Source organism: Pyxicephalus adspersus, chromosome 2, assembly GCF_032062135.1.
Source record: "Pyxicephalus adspersus chromosome 2, UCB_Pads_2.0, whole genome shotgun sequence".
Taxonomy (NCBI): Eukaryota; Metazoa; Chordata; class Amphibia; order Anura; family Pyxicephalidae; genus Pyxicephalus; species Pyxicephalus adspersus.
Window position 1 is genome coordinate 127,067,161 of NC_092859.1, and position 18,937 is coordinate 127,086,097.

Here is an 18,937-nt window from a genome sequence, read left to right on the forward strand (position 1 = left end):
TCCATCGTCCGTGGATCCGGCAGGTCGGTCGTCCGGACGATGGACGACACCGACTGTACACACGGAAGATTTTCGCCCGATGCCAATTATCGGGCGATAAAAATCTGCCGTGTGTACGTAGCTTTAGACTGCCCTCTGCAAATACAGCATATCTAAGTATGAGGTGTTTGTTTTTCGGAACCTCAGTTGGTTCCTATTCTTAATGATTTTCAGGTTTTTTTGATGGCTTGATAAAAAGGTCACCTTCATAAATACTACCACTGTTCTGTCTGATTTTTAAATGAGTGGTCAGAGAAGGGCTGTGTTCATTGCTCTGAACTTAATAATAACATTATTTTAGTATAAAACACAATTTGATATCAATCAAGGTAATCAGATTTTTTTTTTTTTATTTATTCATTTTTTCAAGTTTTTCTAAATTTTGTATATCTCTTGAAATGGTTCTCCTATTTAACATCCATGGAGAGCTTTGTGAGATCCACATATGGCTTGGAGTAAAACAGAGTGGCTGTTCTGAAAGTGCTGCAAAAATAAAATAGATTTCTGTGGAATACCATCCCTTTTAGTCTTGTCAGTCTTCATAAAGCTGAAAGATTTTACCAGGTTGTAGTTTAAATACACTGAGAAAGTGTGGAAATAATTTTTACATCACTGCTGTTTAGTGTTTTACATCTAGTGTATACAGATGACTGCACTGGTTGTCAGGAATCATCAGATAAACTTTTTTTTCAGTGAGAATTTTAGGAAATGCACATCTAGACATTTCTTGTGATTACCATGTTTTAACGGACTTGATTACTTGCCATTGTAATAGATGCTGTACTCATTAAGAACACCTGTAATTGTTTTGTACATGTTGTAAGATGGTGATATAATGTACAAGTGAAGATCAGAAGGATTATATACTTTCCAATAATTTAATTAATAAAACATTTACAAACTGTCAAAACTATGTAAATTTTTTAAAGTAAAAATATGAAAAGTCTATTGCATTTTGGGACCTGCACATCTTCAGCCTAAATGTTTGTTCTTCAGCTCTCACTAAATTCAAAAGGCAAATTCTCATGCCAATCAGGTTGGTAAGTAAACCGTTTTTCAACAGTTTTCTCAGTAAATTGATTTTAATGATCTATTGATATGAAGTTTACAGCAGATTTTGGTAACTACACAAGTAATCCACAAATACTAAGAAATCAAAACAAATAGGTGTATAAATTATTAAATTAGAATGGCATAGGGCATAAGTATTAAACCTGCTTACTGAAATGTATTTAATACATATGCTGTAGTACCATAGAAGACCATATGCTGAAGAACGGCCCCAAACCATAACGTTTTCATCTACAAATTTCACTGTTTGGTGGGGTTTTTTGGGTTATTTGAAGCACCATTTCTCCTCCAAACGTGGTGTGTGCAATGACATCCAAAGAGTTCACTTTTGGTCAGACCAGACTTATTCCCCAGGTATTTCTCTAGCTTGTCCAAATGTTGTGCAGCAAAAAATTAATGAGCTTTAACATGCTTTTTCTTCAGCATCGGAATCTTGTGCTGAGCGTGCATAGAGGCCATGTAGGGTGAGTGCATAGGTTTGTTTTCTTTGAAGCAACTGTATCTGATAATCCCAGGTCTTTCTGAAGCTCTCCTTGAGTGATCTTTTGTACTTGGGACAACTCTTCTGTTTTTTGACTCCTCTGTCAGAAATGTTACAAAGAAATGTGCACTTCAGACATTTGGCCAACCATAGCTGGTGAATAGTGCTTCTGAAGCACTGTGCATTGTACAGACATTTTGAACTTTGCTGAACCTTACTTCACCTCATTAAGAAAAGAGGCAGAAGAAAGTTGCAGTGTTCTGTGGTTTGTTGGCTTTGAAGACATGAGGCGTATTCACTACCTGATGTTCTTGAGACCTCTTCAGAGACCTAGACATCTTTAATACAGTGCAACCAGACAACAAGGCCTTATGTCTACATTCTATACTATTTAGATTGTCAAGAATGATTATGTGGGGCAATAGACCCTGTTTAAAAGTTGTATTATGTCACATAAAGAATGCATGAAAGCTGAAAGGGAGATTTACTTATTGAAGAGTAATATTTTCTCAGCATCATATAGCAAACTGAAAATAGATCCAGACTGGGAATGTAAACAGCCATAATAAATAAGACATGGAACCCAATGTTATTTATTGTATCAAACTTTGCATAGCACCAACCGCTTGTGTGGGTGTAATACCCATTGGCAACACTACCATTATGGGGTCCAAATGCGAATTGGCCTGTTTACTAATATTGGAGGTTACAGGTTTTTTTCCCCGCCTTATGTTTCAATTACACAGCTGTCATTGGGCAGTGAAGATTTGCATTTCTCAATATTTCCTTGACCATGTTTGATATTAGGAGTAAATGTACAATGTCTGGGATAAGTGAAAATATGTACTACTGTGCTAAGTCATGGTAAGAGTATATACAGGCTTCAGTGACTTGAAAAGCTGACCATAGCTTTAGCCAAAGTTTCTCAGAGCTTCCAATGCTTACCAATAAATGTAACCACTGAGCTAATGTGAGAAAGTTCACTTTACCTTCAGGGGAAAATACCAGTGTCCAAACACAATCCACCCCTCGTGTATACACAATGTATACCTGACCATTTCTGTTCCTCCTTCCCCAACAAGCATATTTATTATCTGTATAAACTGTGTTGTCTGGCTAACCTTTATTATGAGTACAGTATGATCACTTTCAGATTTATCACTCAGGAGGGCTTTTTCAAAAGAACAATGCCAGTCTTTCTCAACCACGGTTCCTCCAGAGGTTGCTAGAAGTTCATAGAGCAATTTGTGCTTCTTGGGTCAGTTTAAGTGACACCAATGATTATTTTGGCTATCTCTACAGTTATTAATATAATACAGTATTTATATAGCGCCAACATATTACACAGTGCTGTACTAAGTCCATAGTCATGTTACTAGCTGCCCCTCAAAGGGGCTCACAATCTAATTTCCCTACTATAGTTATATGTATTTAATACAGTCTAAGGTCAAATTGGGGGGAAGCCAATTAACTGTATGTTTTTGGAATGCAAACTCCATGCAGATAGAGTCATAGCCAAGATTTGAACCTGGGACCTAGCGCTGCAAAGACCAGAGTGCTAACCACTGAGCCACAGTAATGGTGATATCCTTTCCACTGGCTAATATACTGTGTGTTGTGGATATAGTGTATATATAGCAGGGGTTCCTTTTAGACCTGAAAGTTATTTCAAGGGTTCCCCTATGGTTAAAAGGTTGAGAAAAGCTGATTTCCTGTGTCCTGTATCGACAATCACATTAAAACTTGTAAGTGATCTAATTGGTGGCTGGCCATGGGGTACAATTTGCTCTTTTAGTCTTTCATCGCTTAAATTCCTTTTAATTTTTATCTAGATCTTTATTTTCCATGTCCTTAGCACACTGAGATTCTAACACAATCAGTAATACCTCCTAAACTACAATGGTCATTGTTACAGATTGAAGACCTCTAACTCCTTTGGAACTTCTAAGGAAACATAAGCTCAATGGTAGAAACATAACTGGTCCATCAAGTCTGACCTCACTTTTTAACACCTGAAGTATTTTATTTTTGTTTTGGGTTTTGTATTTCATTCATGGTTTCATCATTATTCATAAACTGACATGGAGTATGTCAAGTGTCAAACAGTTGTAAAGGTAAGTTTTTTTTAGTTATGTATTCCAAGGTAATTTTCATAACCTGCCCCTGAGTTGCTATTTATTTGGCATTTTATTACCCAGTATTCCTATTACAACATTACAATTTGAAGGTATCCATTTCTGTAAACAATGCATACTTGATCTGGCTTAGCAGACATTTGCATAACCACCCCTGACACTGAACTGCTTGCCAACTGCGGCTTGTTGCTATGCAACATAATAGGACAAGATATTAAAGGCATTATCTTTAGAGCCGGCTGCACTCTAAGGAATACATTGTTTATCCGATGCAAAGAAATCCAGTTAATTGGCAAATAAGTAACACCCAGTTACAGTGTGCATCAATCAGTGCCAAAATGTACATAAGAGACTCCGGTTCAACTCCCATAGGAGATGCCTTTCTCGCAAAATAGAAAATAATAGTCCTAGGTTAATATGAAATGTTTAAAATCATTTAGAAGGCTATATGTATAGATTACAATAGATTGCATAGGTATAAATATCTTTATTATTTTTATTAGGTGTTTCTAACTATTGTTTGCCGCAATTGTTCATAGATTACAGCTTCCTTAGAGTGTAAATAAAATGGACCAAACAACAGGTTTATGATAGAGACCCTGTCACCGAAAAGGTAGCCCACCTGTTAGTGGTACATTAATACACTTATATTTCTGGTGGCCCAAGTATTGGAAAGAAGCTGCATTTCTGCTACCAAGCTGGTGAAAATATTCAACCGTTAGATATGTTGGATATTTGCTCCCTCCAGCCGCCAGCTTGTGTGACCTGTAGTGACATATAAGCCAACAGACGCAATCACCGCGTTGATTGGGTGACGTATTCTACACATCCAGACCTGCTGAATACTTGCCGCAGCATTGTAATATATGGGCTGCCTTTTATAGGTGACCTTGTGGCATTCCAAGGCTCGTTTTGGTAATTTAATCAGAGTTCCACCAAAGCTATCTATCTCGAGATGTGTGTGCCAGTTACTTCTTTTCGCTTACAGAACTGGTATTGTTCAACTTATGTACTGCTTTTTTGTATTAAGAGTTAAGCTGCAACACAATCATTGCTCACTCACTAACTGATCCTTAATGAGCATTTTCAGCAACAGAATGAAAAAGTGTAGTTCTGTTTTATGGAAAGGGGAGTAAAGATGGGAAGGAGGCACCTGCTGGATCCTTCTACAAACACAGACACATTACCAAACAGGGGCAACTGTATAGATGTTAGATATGTTTTTTTATCTTTTTTATTTTTTTTAAACAAAGAAAATTAAAACTATAGTGTCTGTTGGTCCATGAGATAAGCTGATATGTCAGCTAAATGTATTATTCCTGAACATGGCACTATTGGCTCAGTAGATTGCATTCTTGTCACAGGTTTCAATCTTGTCCGGGACACTATCTGCACTGACTTTTAATGTCCTCCTTGTGTTTGTGTAGCTTTCCACTGTTCACTCGGGTTTCCTCCAAAAGACTTGCAGGTGGGTTCATTTGCTTCCCATCCAAAAAATTTCTTTGGACTTAGTTAATGACTATAGTAGAATCGTTAGTGTGAGCCTCACAAGGGACAGTTTAGTGCCATGACTATGTAATATCTATAAATACAAATTTATATTTTTAAAACCATTCCTTGAAAGTAGGGGAGTACTCTGACAGGTTCATCATGAAATCATCTGGATCTTTTCAATGGGAAGCTTTTTGTAATAGTTTTGTAGATGATGCCTAATGTTTCCATTTTATCTTTCACAATGGCCTGAATCCTTACAGGGATAGACGGAAATACTTGTCAGTTTGTATAAAGTAAATCCCAGTTTATTATTTTAATTTATTACTCTCTAAATGTTACTAAATATAGGTGCGATCTCCTTTCTTGTCAGTCCATCTGTTGGTGTCATTCAGGGTCACCCATGTATCTATTCACTGTTTTACTCTTGGCAGAGGAAACACATTATATTGTCAGTCATATAAGCTCTCACCAGTGTGGAAATCCAGAGACTGATATCCTGGTGACAAGATAACTGGTTTTACTTTTCACTTGAGTAATGCACATGGATGAATAATGTACTTCTGTGACCGCTGTCATAAACACTTATTTCACTTCCTTGAATTCATCTGCAGGTAATTCTCTCAGTCTTTGACCCTGCAGTAATGTTTTCTGTTTTTGTTGGTTGAAAAAATAGTTTTACTCATCATGCAATATAAGCCTATCAGTTTGTGGAATAGATCATTGAATATTCTATATGTGAAAGATAATAGGTGGTGTTCAGGATAATTTTTTTAGTTCAGTATTTTACCTAGCACTCCAGAAGCATGCACCCATTCCTGAAAGGCAGCGCTATTGCCTGTTTAAGCATACCTTTCTGCACACTTAAAGAGGAACAGAACTCTGGAAGCTGTGCCCAAAAACACAGATTGAAGGATTAGTGTTCCAGTTGATCTTTACACCATTACTAACTATGCTTTGTGTCTGCATTGTGTCTCTGTGAAGGTGGCCATATTAGCAGATGCAGGGCTTTACTTCCACATGCCAGAGCTTCCAGCAACAAGCACTCAAATTACACCCAAAACTCCCATAGACTTGCCATCATAGAAAGTTGTACCCTAGCTCCAAGGGTATGCTCAAATTTGTGGTTAAAAAACAGGCTTCTTCTAAACTCCTGGGCACAGCTTTAAACAGTAGGCATTGGGTAGTGGTAACTGCTATGTGGTTTTCAGACTTTGTTGTGGCAAGAGTGCCACCGCTTAGTGCACATTAAAGGATAATTAATGGGCCCATTCGGAACATTTCTGCAAGCAGATCAAAACCTCTTGCAAAAACCACTAGTCTGAACTTACTGAGCCTTACTGTAAATATACGATTATGATGCTGTAGGCACAGTAGAACTTAGGCATTCTCACATAATGAGTGTACTAGTACTTTTCAGGAGGTATATTTTTCTGGGTACTGCTTGGAGACAATTAACACTCATTTCCATATAACATAGAAATCTTTCCCTTTGAGTTTAGGTCTACATTAATTGTGTGAACTCTTTTATGGTTTCTGCTTCAAATTGTTAGACAGCAACAGCAAACTAATAGCAAGTTCACTGCTAATATGCAAAGTTCATGAACCTACAGTAACCTTTTACCTTTTAGTTTACTGGAGTTACCAGTTTGTTATTATAGATACAGTTACAGATTTATATATATATATATATATATATATATATAGCCTAGCTGTTATACAGCCAGACTTATACCCTAAAAGCTTGTAAGGGTTTGGTTCAACTTTCATTTATTTTGTTACATTATTTTTCTTTGTTATCGACAAAGACTATATAAAAAAAACAAAACAATTTAATACATGACAAAGTACTACATGTTATTACAAAGGATACATAATACAGCAGAGTAGTTTGCTTATAAAATTCCCACCGGCTGGTAAAACCTGCATGCTGAACACTGCTGTGATAATTCATTTGGTATTGTACACAAGATGAGAATTATATTGTGTTTATCTCTTATATTGTCTGTCTATTATGTGTCTATCTCTAACACATATACTGTGCATTTGAATTTATATGGTATAGGTTATAAAGGAAGAACCCAAACTTTGTAATGGTACAGAAAAAGATTAGAATATTCTGTACTGAAAAATATACAAACTTTTTTTATGTATAATGTGGTTAAACCAAAACTCCCTATTAGTAGTAAAAAAAAAAAAAAAGAACCATGTTTCCTTTATATTGGTGTTTCACAATACTACACTAATTAATAATTCAGAGGCTGGATGAAAGATATAGAGCAAGATATGAATGTGAAGAGGAACTGAGGGAATAGATGTAACTTGGTATATGGTGAGCAATGTCTGGAGGGGGTAGCGAGGATGCAGAAGACTTCTGGTTTATTTTTGTGTGGTGAATACAGCTTTGTATCAGTCATGTCACGTGACTGCTCCCTACTGAGGTGACTTCACTGTGTGCACATTGTAAACCTGGAGAACAGCCACGATACGTCACTATCTATTCCCACCAACCAGAAAGCGATGTACATAGCCGGATGTTTTCCTTGACAATGCTGCAGAGAGCAGGAAGTTTTTTAGTTACCATAGTAACGAGCAGCAACGATCGAAGCGGTAACATGCCGATTACAGTGAAGGATTTCAGCTGGCAGCAGACGGAAAAGGAAGTTTTTATATCGGTGCCATTAAAGGGGGGCAAGGCGTGCTCGAATAATGTGCTGTGCACCGAGGACTACATCAAGGTGGGAGCATCCCTCATTATACTCTGCTCTAATGAAACATCTGCAATCAGGACTTCCCCCTATTTTCTGTTAATATTTGGTAATATGTCAATATTTGTTAATATGTCAATATTTGCTGGAAAAAATAATGAGCCTGTGGGGGTTCTCAGGCAGCACTCACCAACCGGTGGTCTGCAGAAAAGTTCCCCTTACTATTACACATACACATGCTGCTACCCTCACACATTCCCCTTCCCTGGCACATTCACCTACATTCCCCTTCTACTCATTCATTATCATCATTTTTCCATCCCTCTATCCCTTCTATTTATTCTTCAATTCCACACTCCTCATCAATACTTTGTCCATCATACTACCTCTTCCATATTTATTCCTCACACATCCTACATTTCCTCCCCCCATCTAATCTTATCCCCAAGCACATCCGTTCATTGAGAACCCCCCCTTTTATTCCGGACTTGGCTGGTGCGCCCCCTAGTGGGGTCCTTCTCCTGTCCCCGCTGATCATGTCCCCCATCTGGACTTAACTTTTGCCCTGCACTACTGTCCCCCCAGGATGTTTAGCGAGCAGGTCTGAGCCTGCGATGGGAGAGTGGTTGGGTTCTGGCATCATGATGTTACTTTGGGGGAAGTTTCTTCCCCTTTAACTGACAAACTGCTCCTCGCACATGTGCGGTCCAGGTTCTGGAACTCACTCACGACTTTTGTAGAAAGGGCAGGTGATGTCCCTGCAATAAATATTCTTTTTTGCCTGCATGCATGCTCCAGCTGTCAGAATAGGCTGTTAATTTTAGGGATACTTGGCACACCCCAGTTTCCCATATGGTTGCTGAGATTGAATGAACTTCTGCACATAAGTTCCATCATCCTAGCCCAACCAAATAAGATGGCTACATAGAAGAGAAGAAGGCGGCACCTGCAAAGGAGCAGGGCAGATGAGTATAACGGGGTTTAGTTCTGCTTTAAATACTCGTTTTCAGTGTTTGCTTGCAGTTTTACGTTTAAATCTATCTTTACTAAATGCAACTTGTGTGGGGACAGAGCACAATCCCAGAATACGAAGCCCCGGCCTTGTTCTGTCTGCTTATAAGGAGTTAAGTAGAATGTTACTACGTACTATGATGAAGCTAAATACAACCTGGACATGGTTTGACTTTGGGCTGGTCATATATATATAGTCATATGAGGTAAATGGGTGCAGTCTTTTCCCATGATCTAACATGCAGTAAGGATTATAATGCATTTCTGTTTTCTTTCTAATATACAGGTGAATTTTCCTCCATTCTTATTTGAATTATTTCCATTTGCACTTATTGATGTGGACAAAAGTAGTGCAAAGATTGGCAATGGAGTCATCCTCTTCACCCTATCTAAGCAGGAGCCATGTATTTGGGACACCCTGTCTGCTGCTAATAGTAAGTACTAGTAGTAAGTAGTATAGTATTGACACACAATGAGACCGTGCAAAGCAGGAGCAGTAAAAATGGATTTACTAGGAGATTCTTCTTAAAGACAGCATTGCACTGATATAAGACCCACAGTGAGCTGCAGCATTCTTCCACAAGCTGAATCATGGTCCTAAATGCTCCCTTTTAAATGAAAGGGAGACATTGAGACCCTCTTTTGCAAGTTCGGGAAGGCTGCGAAAAGGAGGGTTACCATTAGATTTAATAAATACAGCTGGTATTGAATTACAAAATGTTATGCTGCCCAAAATGCAGTTTACTAATACATGATAATATTATATAACATTTATTTTTTTACTTTTTATAGTGGAAAAAGAAGCAATGCAAAAAGTCAGAGAGAAAGCTGTTGCTACAGTGCAGAAAAAAGCTAAGGAAGACGCAGAGGCAAAAGCTATGAGGAAGAGAGAGAATGAGAAGTACTCTCTGGAGGTCATGATGAAGGTAACTTACATGATTTAATAAAAAAGGAAACCATATCATACCATTGCATTACAATCCAAACACAGACTGAAGCATGGATCTGTAAAGATGCTAAGTGTTGCTCTCACATATGGGGGTTAAATGAACTTGACTTATCAGTTCTTACAGTTAGGCTGGGTTGTATGGTATTGGTAGATGATGAATGTGTGTCTTTAAACACAACTTTATAACAACTGCACACATTGGAAATAAATTGGAAGTACATATATTGAAGTCTAATAAAAGCCTCACTAGAATGCTGCTGGTGTCTCATTCTTCAAATGACACAGCTTCTTATCAGACTGCCTGTGAATAATCTCTATTATGGAGGATTTGTACTTTGCTGGAGTACAGAAGGATTGAACAGAGAATAAAAATAGATTGCAGAATACTAGTGATTCAAAGGGGCCACATCAGAGACAAATGAGTATAAGATATATATCAGTTTAACTACATTTTAAAGGTAATCAATATGTGATTATTCAGATTTAGATTATAACTGTGCATTCTTTCTTATGGAAACTGTTTATTTAGGCCTCTTAGGCCAAGGTTACACCTATAAGGCCGAGCAAGTGTGTTGTTCTGTGTGCTGTTGTGTAGTAAGGTAAGGCAGATCTTCATTTGAAATTTTAAATAGACATAGTAAAAATAAAATGCCAGGAAACAATTGTTACATAGAACAATAATTTACCAGTCTATATATAAAAAGGAAACAAAAAAGGGGAATGTGTCTACAAAACCAAATTTATGATTCCAAAATAATCATCGCAATACTCCACCAAGACCAAAAAGATCAAAGAACGTCAAGAGCACCCAGGGTACCTCTCAACTTGGACTGTTTTGCCCTGATTTATGAAAGTTCTCCAAGGCTGGAGAGAATACACTTTCATCAGTGAAGCTAGGTGGTCAAGCAAACCTGGAATGGATCTGGTCCAGGATTCAGAACATTTGCTAGCAAATAGCAAATTATTTTTAAAAATCCATTCTATGTTTTCTGGACCACCCAGCTTCACTTCTGAAAGTGTATTCTCTCCAGCCTTGGAGAGCTTTCATAAATCAGGGCCTTTTTCTCAGGCAACAAATTATCTGACTTGTGTACATAGCCTAACACCTCTGTGTGTTTGTAATAAAATGAAGTCTAACTCATGTTTTAGATTGATGAAGAACAAAGAAAACGACTAGAAACTATTAAAGAAGAGGAAAGGCGGAAGGCAAGTGAAGAGCTGGAGAGATTCAAGGAGCAGCAGAGAATAGAAGAAGAGCAGAGGAGAATCCAGAAAGAGCAACAGAGGAAAGAGGAAGTGAAGAGGAAAAATGCAGTTAACAGATCCACATATGCTAATATTCAGAAACCCCAGCTACAAAGTAAGCTAGTAATAGTTGCCCTGGGATTCACATAAAATCTGGTTTACTTCTCTAACAGTAAAGACATGGCATAGCCATTCATGTATTGACATGACTGGGTGAAGTTGCCTAGATAGACATAAACAGATACCAGTACTTTTTCTAAAAGTGATTTGTCGAAAAGTGTAGAAAATTATAAATGGTGATGATATGGGAGTTTGATAGATTATACAGGCAGTTTTTTGGGTGTTTTTGGCTTTTGTTTGCCCTCTAGTGGTGAATGCAAGAACACTTCAATAGAATGTTACATGATTATAGTAGTATAGTTGAGTGAAAACTGTAACAAAGAACACAATTAAGAAAGTTGTGCACTTCTGTGTTTACTACTGTTGGTTCTGAAAACCAAAGTGGGGCAACCCTAGTTGTGTTTATATAGGAAAGTGCCTATGCATATGATAATACACTGAAATGCTGAGAATCATTTACCTGAACCTCTTAATCATTCCTTATTTAGGGGGTTTTGGGGTAGGAAAGTGTTACAAACATGAATAACAAATATTTAACAGAAATATAATATTTATATATGAACATGAACACAGTATAAAAAAAAAGTAAGGAAAAATTTTGCTCAACCTAAATCAAGGGTAAATCATTCCTTAATAACAGGGGGATGGCTAAGGAACGGGAAAGGAAACGGGGGGAGTAAAGGGTAGGTGGTGAGGAAAGGGATATTGGCTATCAAATCCCTGAAATCTGACAAGGTACAAAGCCATGTTCGTACGGGTTTGAATATAGAAAGCATGTATGGGGTATAAAAGCGGTTGCATATAGAATCATATGTTTAACATGCATAATGGGGGTTCGATGTGAACTATTCATAAAGCTGGGGTGTTTCTAACGGTCTTATCCAACAGAAAGGATTTATCTTCATCTGGTTGCGTTGGGCCCAAGTGGTTTCTGTATTTCTGAAAGGAGGAGAATTCAGACCAGTAATGCCATGTCTGCTGGTCCCTATATGAGATGATGAGGTCTTCCATTCTATAAATTTCCTGAACCCGCTGGAAAAATAGCCTCACTGGGGGGAGGGGGGTTCAGTCTTCCGTCAGTATGCCGCAATACAAGATGTGGTAGCTACAATCATATGTCTGATCCATGAGCATTTGTATTTTTTTGGGAAGAAGGAGTTATGCTGTAGGAAGAAGAAAGCTGGATCATCTGGAATTTTGTTGTCAGTCATTTGCTGAGTGACTGAGCACACTGTGTTCCAGAAATTCAGCAAAATTGGACTTTCCCAGAGGATAAAGAGCAAAGTACCCGGCGCCAACTGACATCTCCAGCAATCTCCTGAATTAGTTAGGAAGTATTGGTGGAGTCTAGCCGGACTCCTTTTTTCGTGCTGTTACACTTTCTAAGGCTTCATACTTAATATTTGTTCCTCTATCTTGTTCATGCTTTGGTCTGTTGATCTGTCTAGTAAGAGTACCTTACTGGCTGCTGTTCCACTAAACAATGAAATGGCAATTAGCAGGGCTAAGTAATTAACTTAAAGGAAAAGTCAGCCTGTAAACCAGGGAGATCATAAAAAACAAACACAAAAACTTATAAAGCACATTATTGTGCATTACAAATGTGTGCTGCAGTGGCTGTGGGACCCTAGAGCTGCAGAACAACAGGACACTGAGGGTTCTGCACACCAAAAAAAAATAAAGAAGCTGGGAACCTTACAGAAATCTATCTCTCAATGGAGCTCAATATCACCTGTCAAGTTTACATGATCAACTCTGGTCGCTTCACAAAGCTCTTCCTTATCCATTCATCAAACATTGCAGCTCTGACACCTTTGAATCACTGCCATACTTCAAAAAATAAGATGTGTGCATAGCTGAACACAGTGTAACGGACTGGGGACAGTTGTTAGAAACTGACCCCAAATTCAGTTAAAAATTGTGGATTTTTTTCCTCCTAATATTTGGATAATGTTTGAAAAAATATTTGAAAAAAATTGGAATCACAATCTTCTCTAGAGTACAGCTTTTACACTGCTACATTTCAAATGGAATGAAGGCCCATATTGAATGGTAATTGCATTGGTTTCGGTTATAGGTTATATCTGGTTGGTCTTAAACCTGTAAATCTAAGGGAAACTTGGAGCTCCCAGAGTTTCCACCTATTATTTTTTTCAGTCAGTCTGTTACATTTCTAAATATAAAGTGCATTATTAATTCAGTGGTATTAAGTTTATTTCTTTCCCATGATATAGAAATTATAAGGTGACTCTCAGCCTCCTTTGCCAATGTTTTATAAAATGAAACTGTTTGTGTCCACCTGACCAGGAATAGGTGTTGTAATATTTAGGTTTTAGCTTCTATGATTGAATTAATGACATTGTTAAGCATTGTAAATGTTTTATCACCTAATAAAATGATTTAATAGTAAAAGAAGCCAGAATAACGTGCAGGTACATTCTTCTATTTCACTTTCCTACAAATATTGTGATTGTTGTAAAATTACCTTTTGGATAAGAGGACAACTACAAAGAAAACTCATTAATTTCTTTTTTTTTGTCTGCAGCTGAAAAACATTGCATTGAAAAAGTTTTACCCCCTACCAGGAAAAGTGGCAGTATAAAAATAAATTTCACCCCTCGTGTTTTTCCCACGGCTCTCAGGGAATCTCGTCTAGCTGAAGAGGAAGAGGTAAGCCGATAGAAGGGGGCCATTGTACAGATCTGTGTGTCAAAAAAACTTTAGCTTTTTACCAAGAAAATAAAACTTCTGGACAACACTGAAATTGAAGGTTTCATTTTTTCTTCCATGGACTGAAAGTCTCCCAGGAGAATTTCATGGCCAGCTGGGCAATAAAACCTGGGTCAGCTTTGGGCCTCCTCTCAGTTGCATTGTTTGGCTCTAGAGATGTAAGAGAGCTTTCTCTGGGAGTTACACACTATGCAATATTCTCTCAATTTTTCCTTTCAATTAATATTACCATCTACACATGACTGGTATGCTGAATGAGTGAGCCAAACACAGATGCAATGTGCAATTGTAGGGATATAATAATCTTTATATTGAAGTTGGTGTCCAGCCTGTATTGCTTTCACCAAAACAAACTAGCCCAAAGGTGCCTGGAGGCACTTCAGTCTGTATTAACATAAACATGCAGATCTGATGGATGATCAGTATATGTATGTATGTATGTGTGTATGTATATGTGTATATATATATATATATACACACTAAAGTCTTCCTTAGCAGCACAGACAGATTGCTAATGTGCATTTTAGGTGTTTTTTTTACCTCTTTATACTTCTGTTGGTGTGTTGTCAGTGGTGGAGCAATACTGCTACAGCAGTGGAAATGGGGAGAATTTAAAGGTTTTATAAACTGGGATTTGGAGACATTGGGCTGTATTTATAACACAGGAAATCAGATATTCTCTTAAACATTCACTTATTGGAATCTTTCAAATCCATGGCAAAAATTTGGAGTGTTTGAAGGGATGTCAGATTCCCTCTTTTATAACTTGAGCCAACTGTGTTTGGTAGTGGGCACATTCCTTGGAATCAGTAACAAAAATTAAGACTGTGTTTAAGGCTTTGGTGTTATTTTGTTTTTTTTTTCACATTTTTTTCAGTAGAATCACATATTTATTATAAGCTTGGTTTTTGGTGAAGGTAAAATTTGAATAGTTGGCGTTTTATCCACATTTATTCATTCAAGGTTTATTCAGTTTTTAATCACTGGTTGAGTGTTTGCAAGGCTGGTATGTTTACAGGAATATGCATAATTTGGGATACTGTATGTTTTTCTTTGTTTTTAGGAATAGTTCAGTGTTTCAAGTGTTATTTGTGTTTATTCTATACACACATTAGGAGCTTCGTAATTTGTTCTTTTTCACCTTGCCTGTTTTTATAGTTTTGACACAATTGTACTGATTTATTATAGCCCTTCAAGGCTGCAGAGGATAGACTTTCGTCAGTGAAGCTGGGTGATCCAGCAAACATGGAGTGGATCTGGTTCAGGATTCAAGACATTTGCTAGCAAGTAGCAAATTACTTTGAAGAAATCCATTCCAGGTTTGCTGGATCTCCTAGCTTCGCTGATGAAAGTGTATCCTCCCCAGCCTTGGAGAGCTTTAATAAATCAGGCTCAAAAAAAAGAATGTGTTGCTTCCTTGAAACTTCCTGCCTGATTCATACAACACCTCTTACATGGTGACATGAGCTATTGTCTTTTTAAAATATCAAACGTTATATATACATAAGGCTTCTTTAATAGTTCAAGGCTTCCATTGCCACAAACCTTAATTATGGTGGCAGAATGAAACGGGCTGGTAGTTATGGAACATTTTCTATTGAGCAGTGCAGACACCTTTGGTCAATATTGTTCACACCGCATCTTTAAAGAATGTCACTAGACATAATGCAATAAGTCAATTCCTATAAACTGAAGTTGGCTATTAAAAGTTGTTCCTTGCAGTAAAGAACTTTTATATAAAAAGACAGAATGTTGTCTTTGAACGATCAATCCATGGTTATCTTCTGATTTGTATTATAGTGGTTGCAGAAGCAGGCGGCAGCCCGCAGAGCCATTAACACTGACAACCTTGAGATTCAAGACTTAAAAGAAGAAGAAAAAAACCCTGAATGGTTGAAGGACAAAGCTAAGTAAGTGTATTATACAGCATTCTACAGAACTAATTAAAGTGGCTATCCCTGGGAAGTGATATAAAGAATGTTAGGAGAACAACTAATTGCGCACGTTGAAAAAAAACTGTGCAAAAGATCAATTCCGTAAGGTTTTTCATAGAAGCCATTAAGCTAATCAAATCAAGAAATCTTTTACACTTTGTCTTCTACTAATAACACTGCATATTTTCCTATTGTTTTCTATTTTACTTTATCTAATTATAGTATACTTTTTCCTGCTTTTTCTTTACCACTCAGTTAAGCATGACATATATACCCAAATACTCTTAACAGGGGGCAGGCCATCTGACAATCCCATGTATGAAAAGGGAACATATATTACAACCTACATAATTAATAATCTGACTTTATGGTCATCATTGACCGATCCCAGCCGTTATGCATATAGTGCTCAAGCCATGGTGACCATATTTTGTGAAATTTAGTAACCAAAGCAGTCAATATCGCTCTCATCTTTTCATTCACCAAGAACCAGGATATTTTATTTTTAACTTGTTGTACATTGGGCGTTTTAGACCACCATGCTTTGGCCAAAACCATTTTGGCTGAAGTGAACAGATACGTTATCAATTTAAATTGAACTTTAGTACAGAACAATGATTTCAAACACAAAAGTGTCTCTGCCATTTTTTTAAGAAATGCGCGACCCATCAAAGTATAGTCTATTTGATATACCCTAGTCTAAAATGTTCCTATTTTAGGACACTCCCACCATATATGATGGAGAGAATTTTTTTTTTTTTTGGATGGGTTTGATGGAATCACAAAACAGAAGTAGGGTCTGTAAAATATGTTGTAATGGAGGGAAAGGTATTGTTCTTTTTTTTCTTCCCCTCTCCATAGAGAAGAATGGTGTTGTATGTACAGCGCATGTTCATGCATCTTGCAGTCTTTTGTTGTGAAAGATTGTTGCCATCAACAATTATTGCATGTGTGTACTCAGCCTTATGCAGAAGATTGGCATTTTTTTTTTAAATATTTTATTGTTTAACAAAACAGCCTATTACAAATTTTGAGAGTGGAGCAGGTGGTTTTTTTTTTAGCCCAATATTCTGGTCTGTGGAGTTGGTGCCAGAATCAGTACATCTTTGCCAACTTCAGGTACATTATTGTTTCCAACCCTACAGCCTTGCCAATATGTTAGATGACAAACAAATGGTTAAGCTACATGTGGGTGTGGTAATCCAGCGTAAAGCTTAGTACAGATGATAGATTGTTGGTGCCTGAGACACTCATTTGTGATTGTTTAGGGTAAAAATCCAGTGTTTATACTGTACCATGTAGAAGTCACTTGAAATGTTCACTAATGATCTTTTCCAGGGAATGGCTATTGAGCGTCAGTACTAAGAATAAGTGTGAATGTTGAGAACCTTTATTAAATGTGTACATTTACTCAATCATTCAGTGACTGTTTGTGTAGTGTTAGGAATTGTAGTTATGAATTATGTGCATCATATTCATGTAAATTTAGAAAATTGAATCTGGCCCACTATTAAAAATCTTTTTATTAACCATTTCTGCGATGTGCAGATTTATTGGAAACTTTATCTTTGTGTAATTAATTACTAATACAGATCATTTTATATTATTCTATCTAATTCATTTTTAATGTTTATTTTCTCTTGGATATAGTAAACTGTTTGCTGCTGGTGAATATCTTGCTGCTGTGGATGCTTTAAACCTGGCAATACGATTAAATGACAAGATCCCAGGACTTTACCTTAATCGATCGGCCTGCCATCTTAAATTACGGAACCTTCATAAAACCATTGAGGATGCCTCCAAGGTATACCTAGAGAAGACACTCTGTGTAATTCTTTTTGTGTATGTTTTGTACACAGCAGGGAGATTGTGTACACTAGTAAGAGCTTAAAGCATTGAATATGTAGCATAAACTGTTCATGGTCTTCCAAAAATTGAATATTTTTTCTGCTGTAATATGGATCGCCATGCCTATATATAAAGAATGTGTCTGGTTATTTATGTTTTTGATACAATGATTCAAATGATTTCATTGCAAGTGTTTCCTTACATTTCACCTCTCATTTCACCTCTGGCTTTAAAAGAAATCTTTAATTGTAAAAAAAAAAAAAAAGTATTTGTTCCCAAACATGAACCTTTGAATAAGAAGTACTGTTTAATTAGTATTATATCACTTCACTATATCACATTTTTTTGTACCAGCCTAACAGAAGGAAATAGTAGGTCTATGGTGTGACAGCAGTAATGATTCTGCTTCAACCCCTTATAAAACCTAAATGAAAGGAAATTCCATTTTGCTGATACTTGATTATGCTCCTAATCAAATTGTTTGTGAACCGTGTATACATGCAGCTCATTTACTGAAATCTGTACATGTTTAGAATTATCCATTGCCTAGAAGCTCTTCCCCCTCATTTGTTGTTCACATGTACTGTAGTCCTGCCAAGGGTATATATTTCTGCCTCCACTTTTAAAAAATAGTTGCCCCTTAAGGGCTTAGGAAGCCACTTGGGTCAGGAAAAGGGGGATTGGCCACATTAGTGGTCGCCAGTTCAGCTCTGCTTCTAGAATGTGACTGAAGATGGGACTGTGGACAGGAAATCAGGGAGCTGGGGGTAACAGAATTGTAGTCTGGGAATAGAAGTGCAGCTCAACCCAAAGAGATAGGAGCCCTTTGTTTAGCAGGGGGCAGAAAATCCTTAGAAATGCTCAAAGAAGGATCTTTAGTCCCCATTAGGCACCAAGGAGGATCTGTGTGAGAGAGCATTGCAGCCTACCCCTTTCCTACCCATTTTTAGACCTATGGCCACCAAAGAGAGACACTAGCCACACAAGGGAGTACCAGAAACTATTCTGCAAGAAAACTATGTGGTAGGGACAGTGTGGATTACCTCTCACCATCCCTATCCATCAGCTCTTGCAGTGTTAGACCTACACATATGTTGCTGCTAGTCTGGGTAGCTCTGCATCTGATCATGTTTACAACATTACCAATGCAAAGTAAAAGTTTCTCAAATCATGCA

The 18,937-nt window shown here is 37.4% G+C and overlaps 1 protein-coding gene across 1 annotated transcript; it reads left to right on the plus strand.

The window, feature by feature from the left end:
• Nucleotides 1-7,779: 7,779 nt before the first annotated feature.
• On the plus strand, nt 7,780-17,820 carry DNAAF4 (dynein axonemal assembly factor 4). The gene is made up of 7 exons (XM_072398787.1): nt 7,780-7,955; nt 9,223-9,370; nt 9,729-9,862; nt 11,035-11,245; nt 13,796-13,920; nt 15,781-15,890; nt 17,565-17,820. Exons 1-7 carry the CDS (start codon nt 7,833-7,835, stop codon nt 17,803-17,805), a joined length of 1,092 nt encoding a protein of 363 aa, XP_072254888.1. The 5' UTR covers nt 7,780-7,832; the 3' UTR covers nt 17,806-17,820.
• Nucleotides 17,821-18,937: the final 1,117 nt, after the last annotated feature.

What these genes read in the sequence shown, in the direction of transcription:
- DNAAF4 (XM_072398787.1), top strand. Translation starts at nt 7,833, where the DNA reads ATGCCGATTACAGTGAAGGATTTCAGCTGGCAGCAGACGGAAAAGGAA. An exon ending in GCACCGAGGACTACATCAAG is followed by an intron (nt 7,956 to 9,222) that starts GTGGGAGCATCC and finishes TCTAATATACAG; the next exon opens with GTGAATTTTCCTCCATTCTT. An exon ending in TCAGAAACCCCAGCTACAAA is followed by an intron (nt 11,246 to 13,795) that starts GTAAGCTAGTAA and finishes TTTTGTCTGCAG; the next exon opens with CTGAAAAACATTGCATTGAA.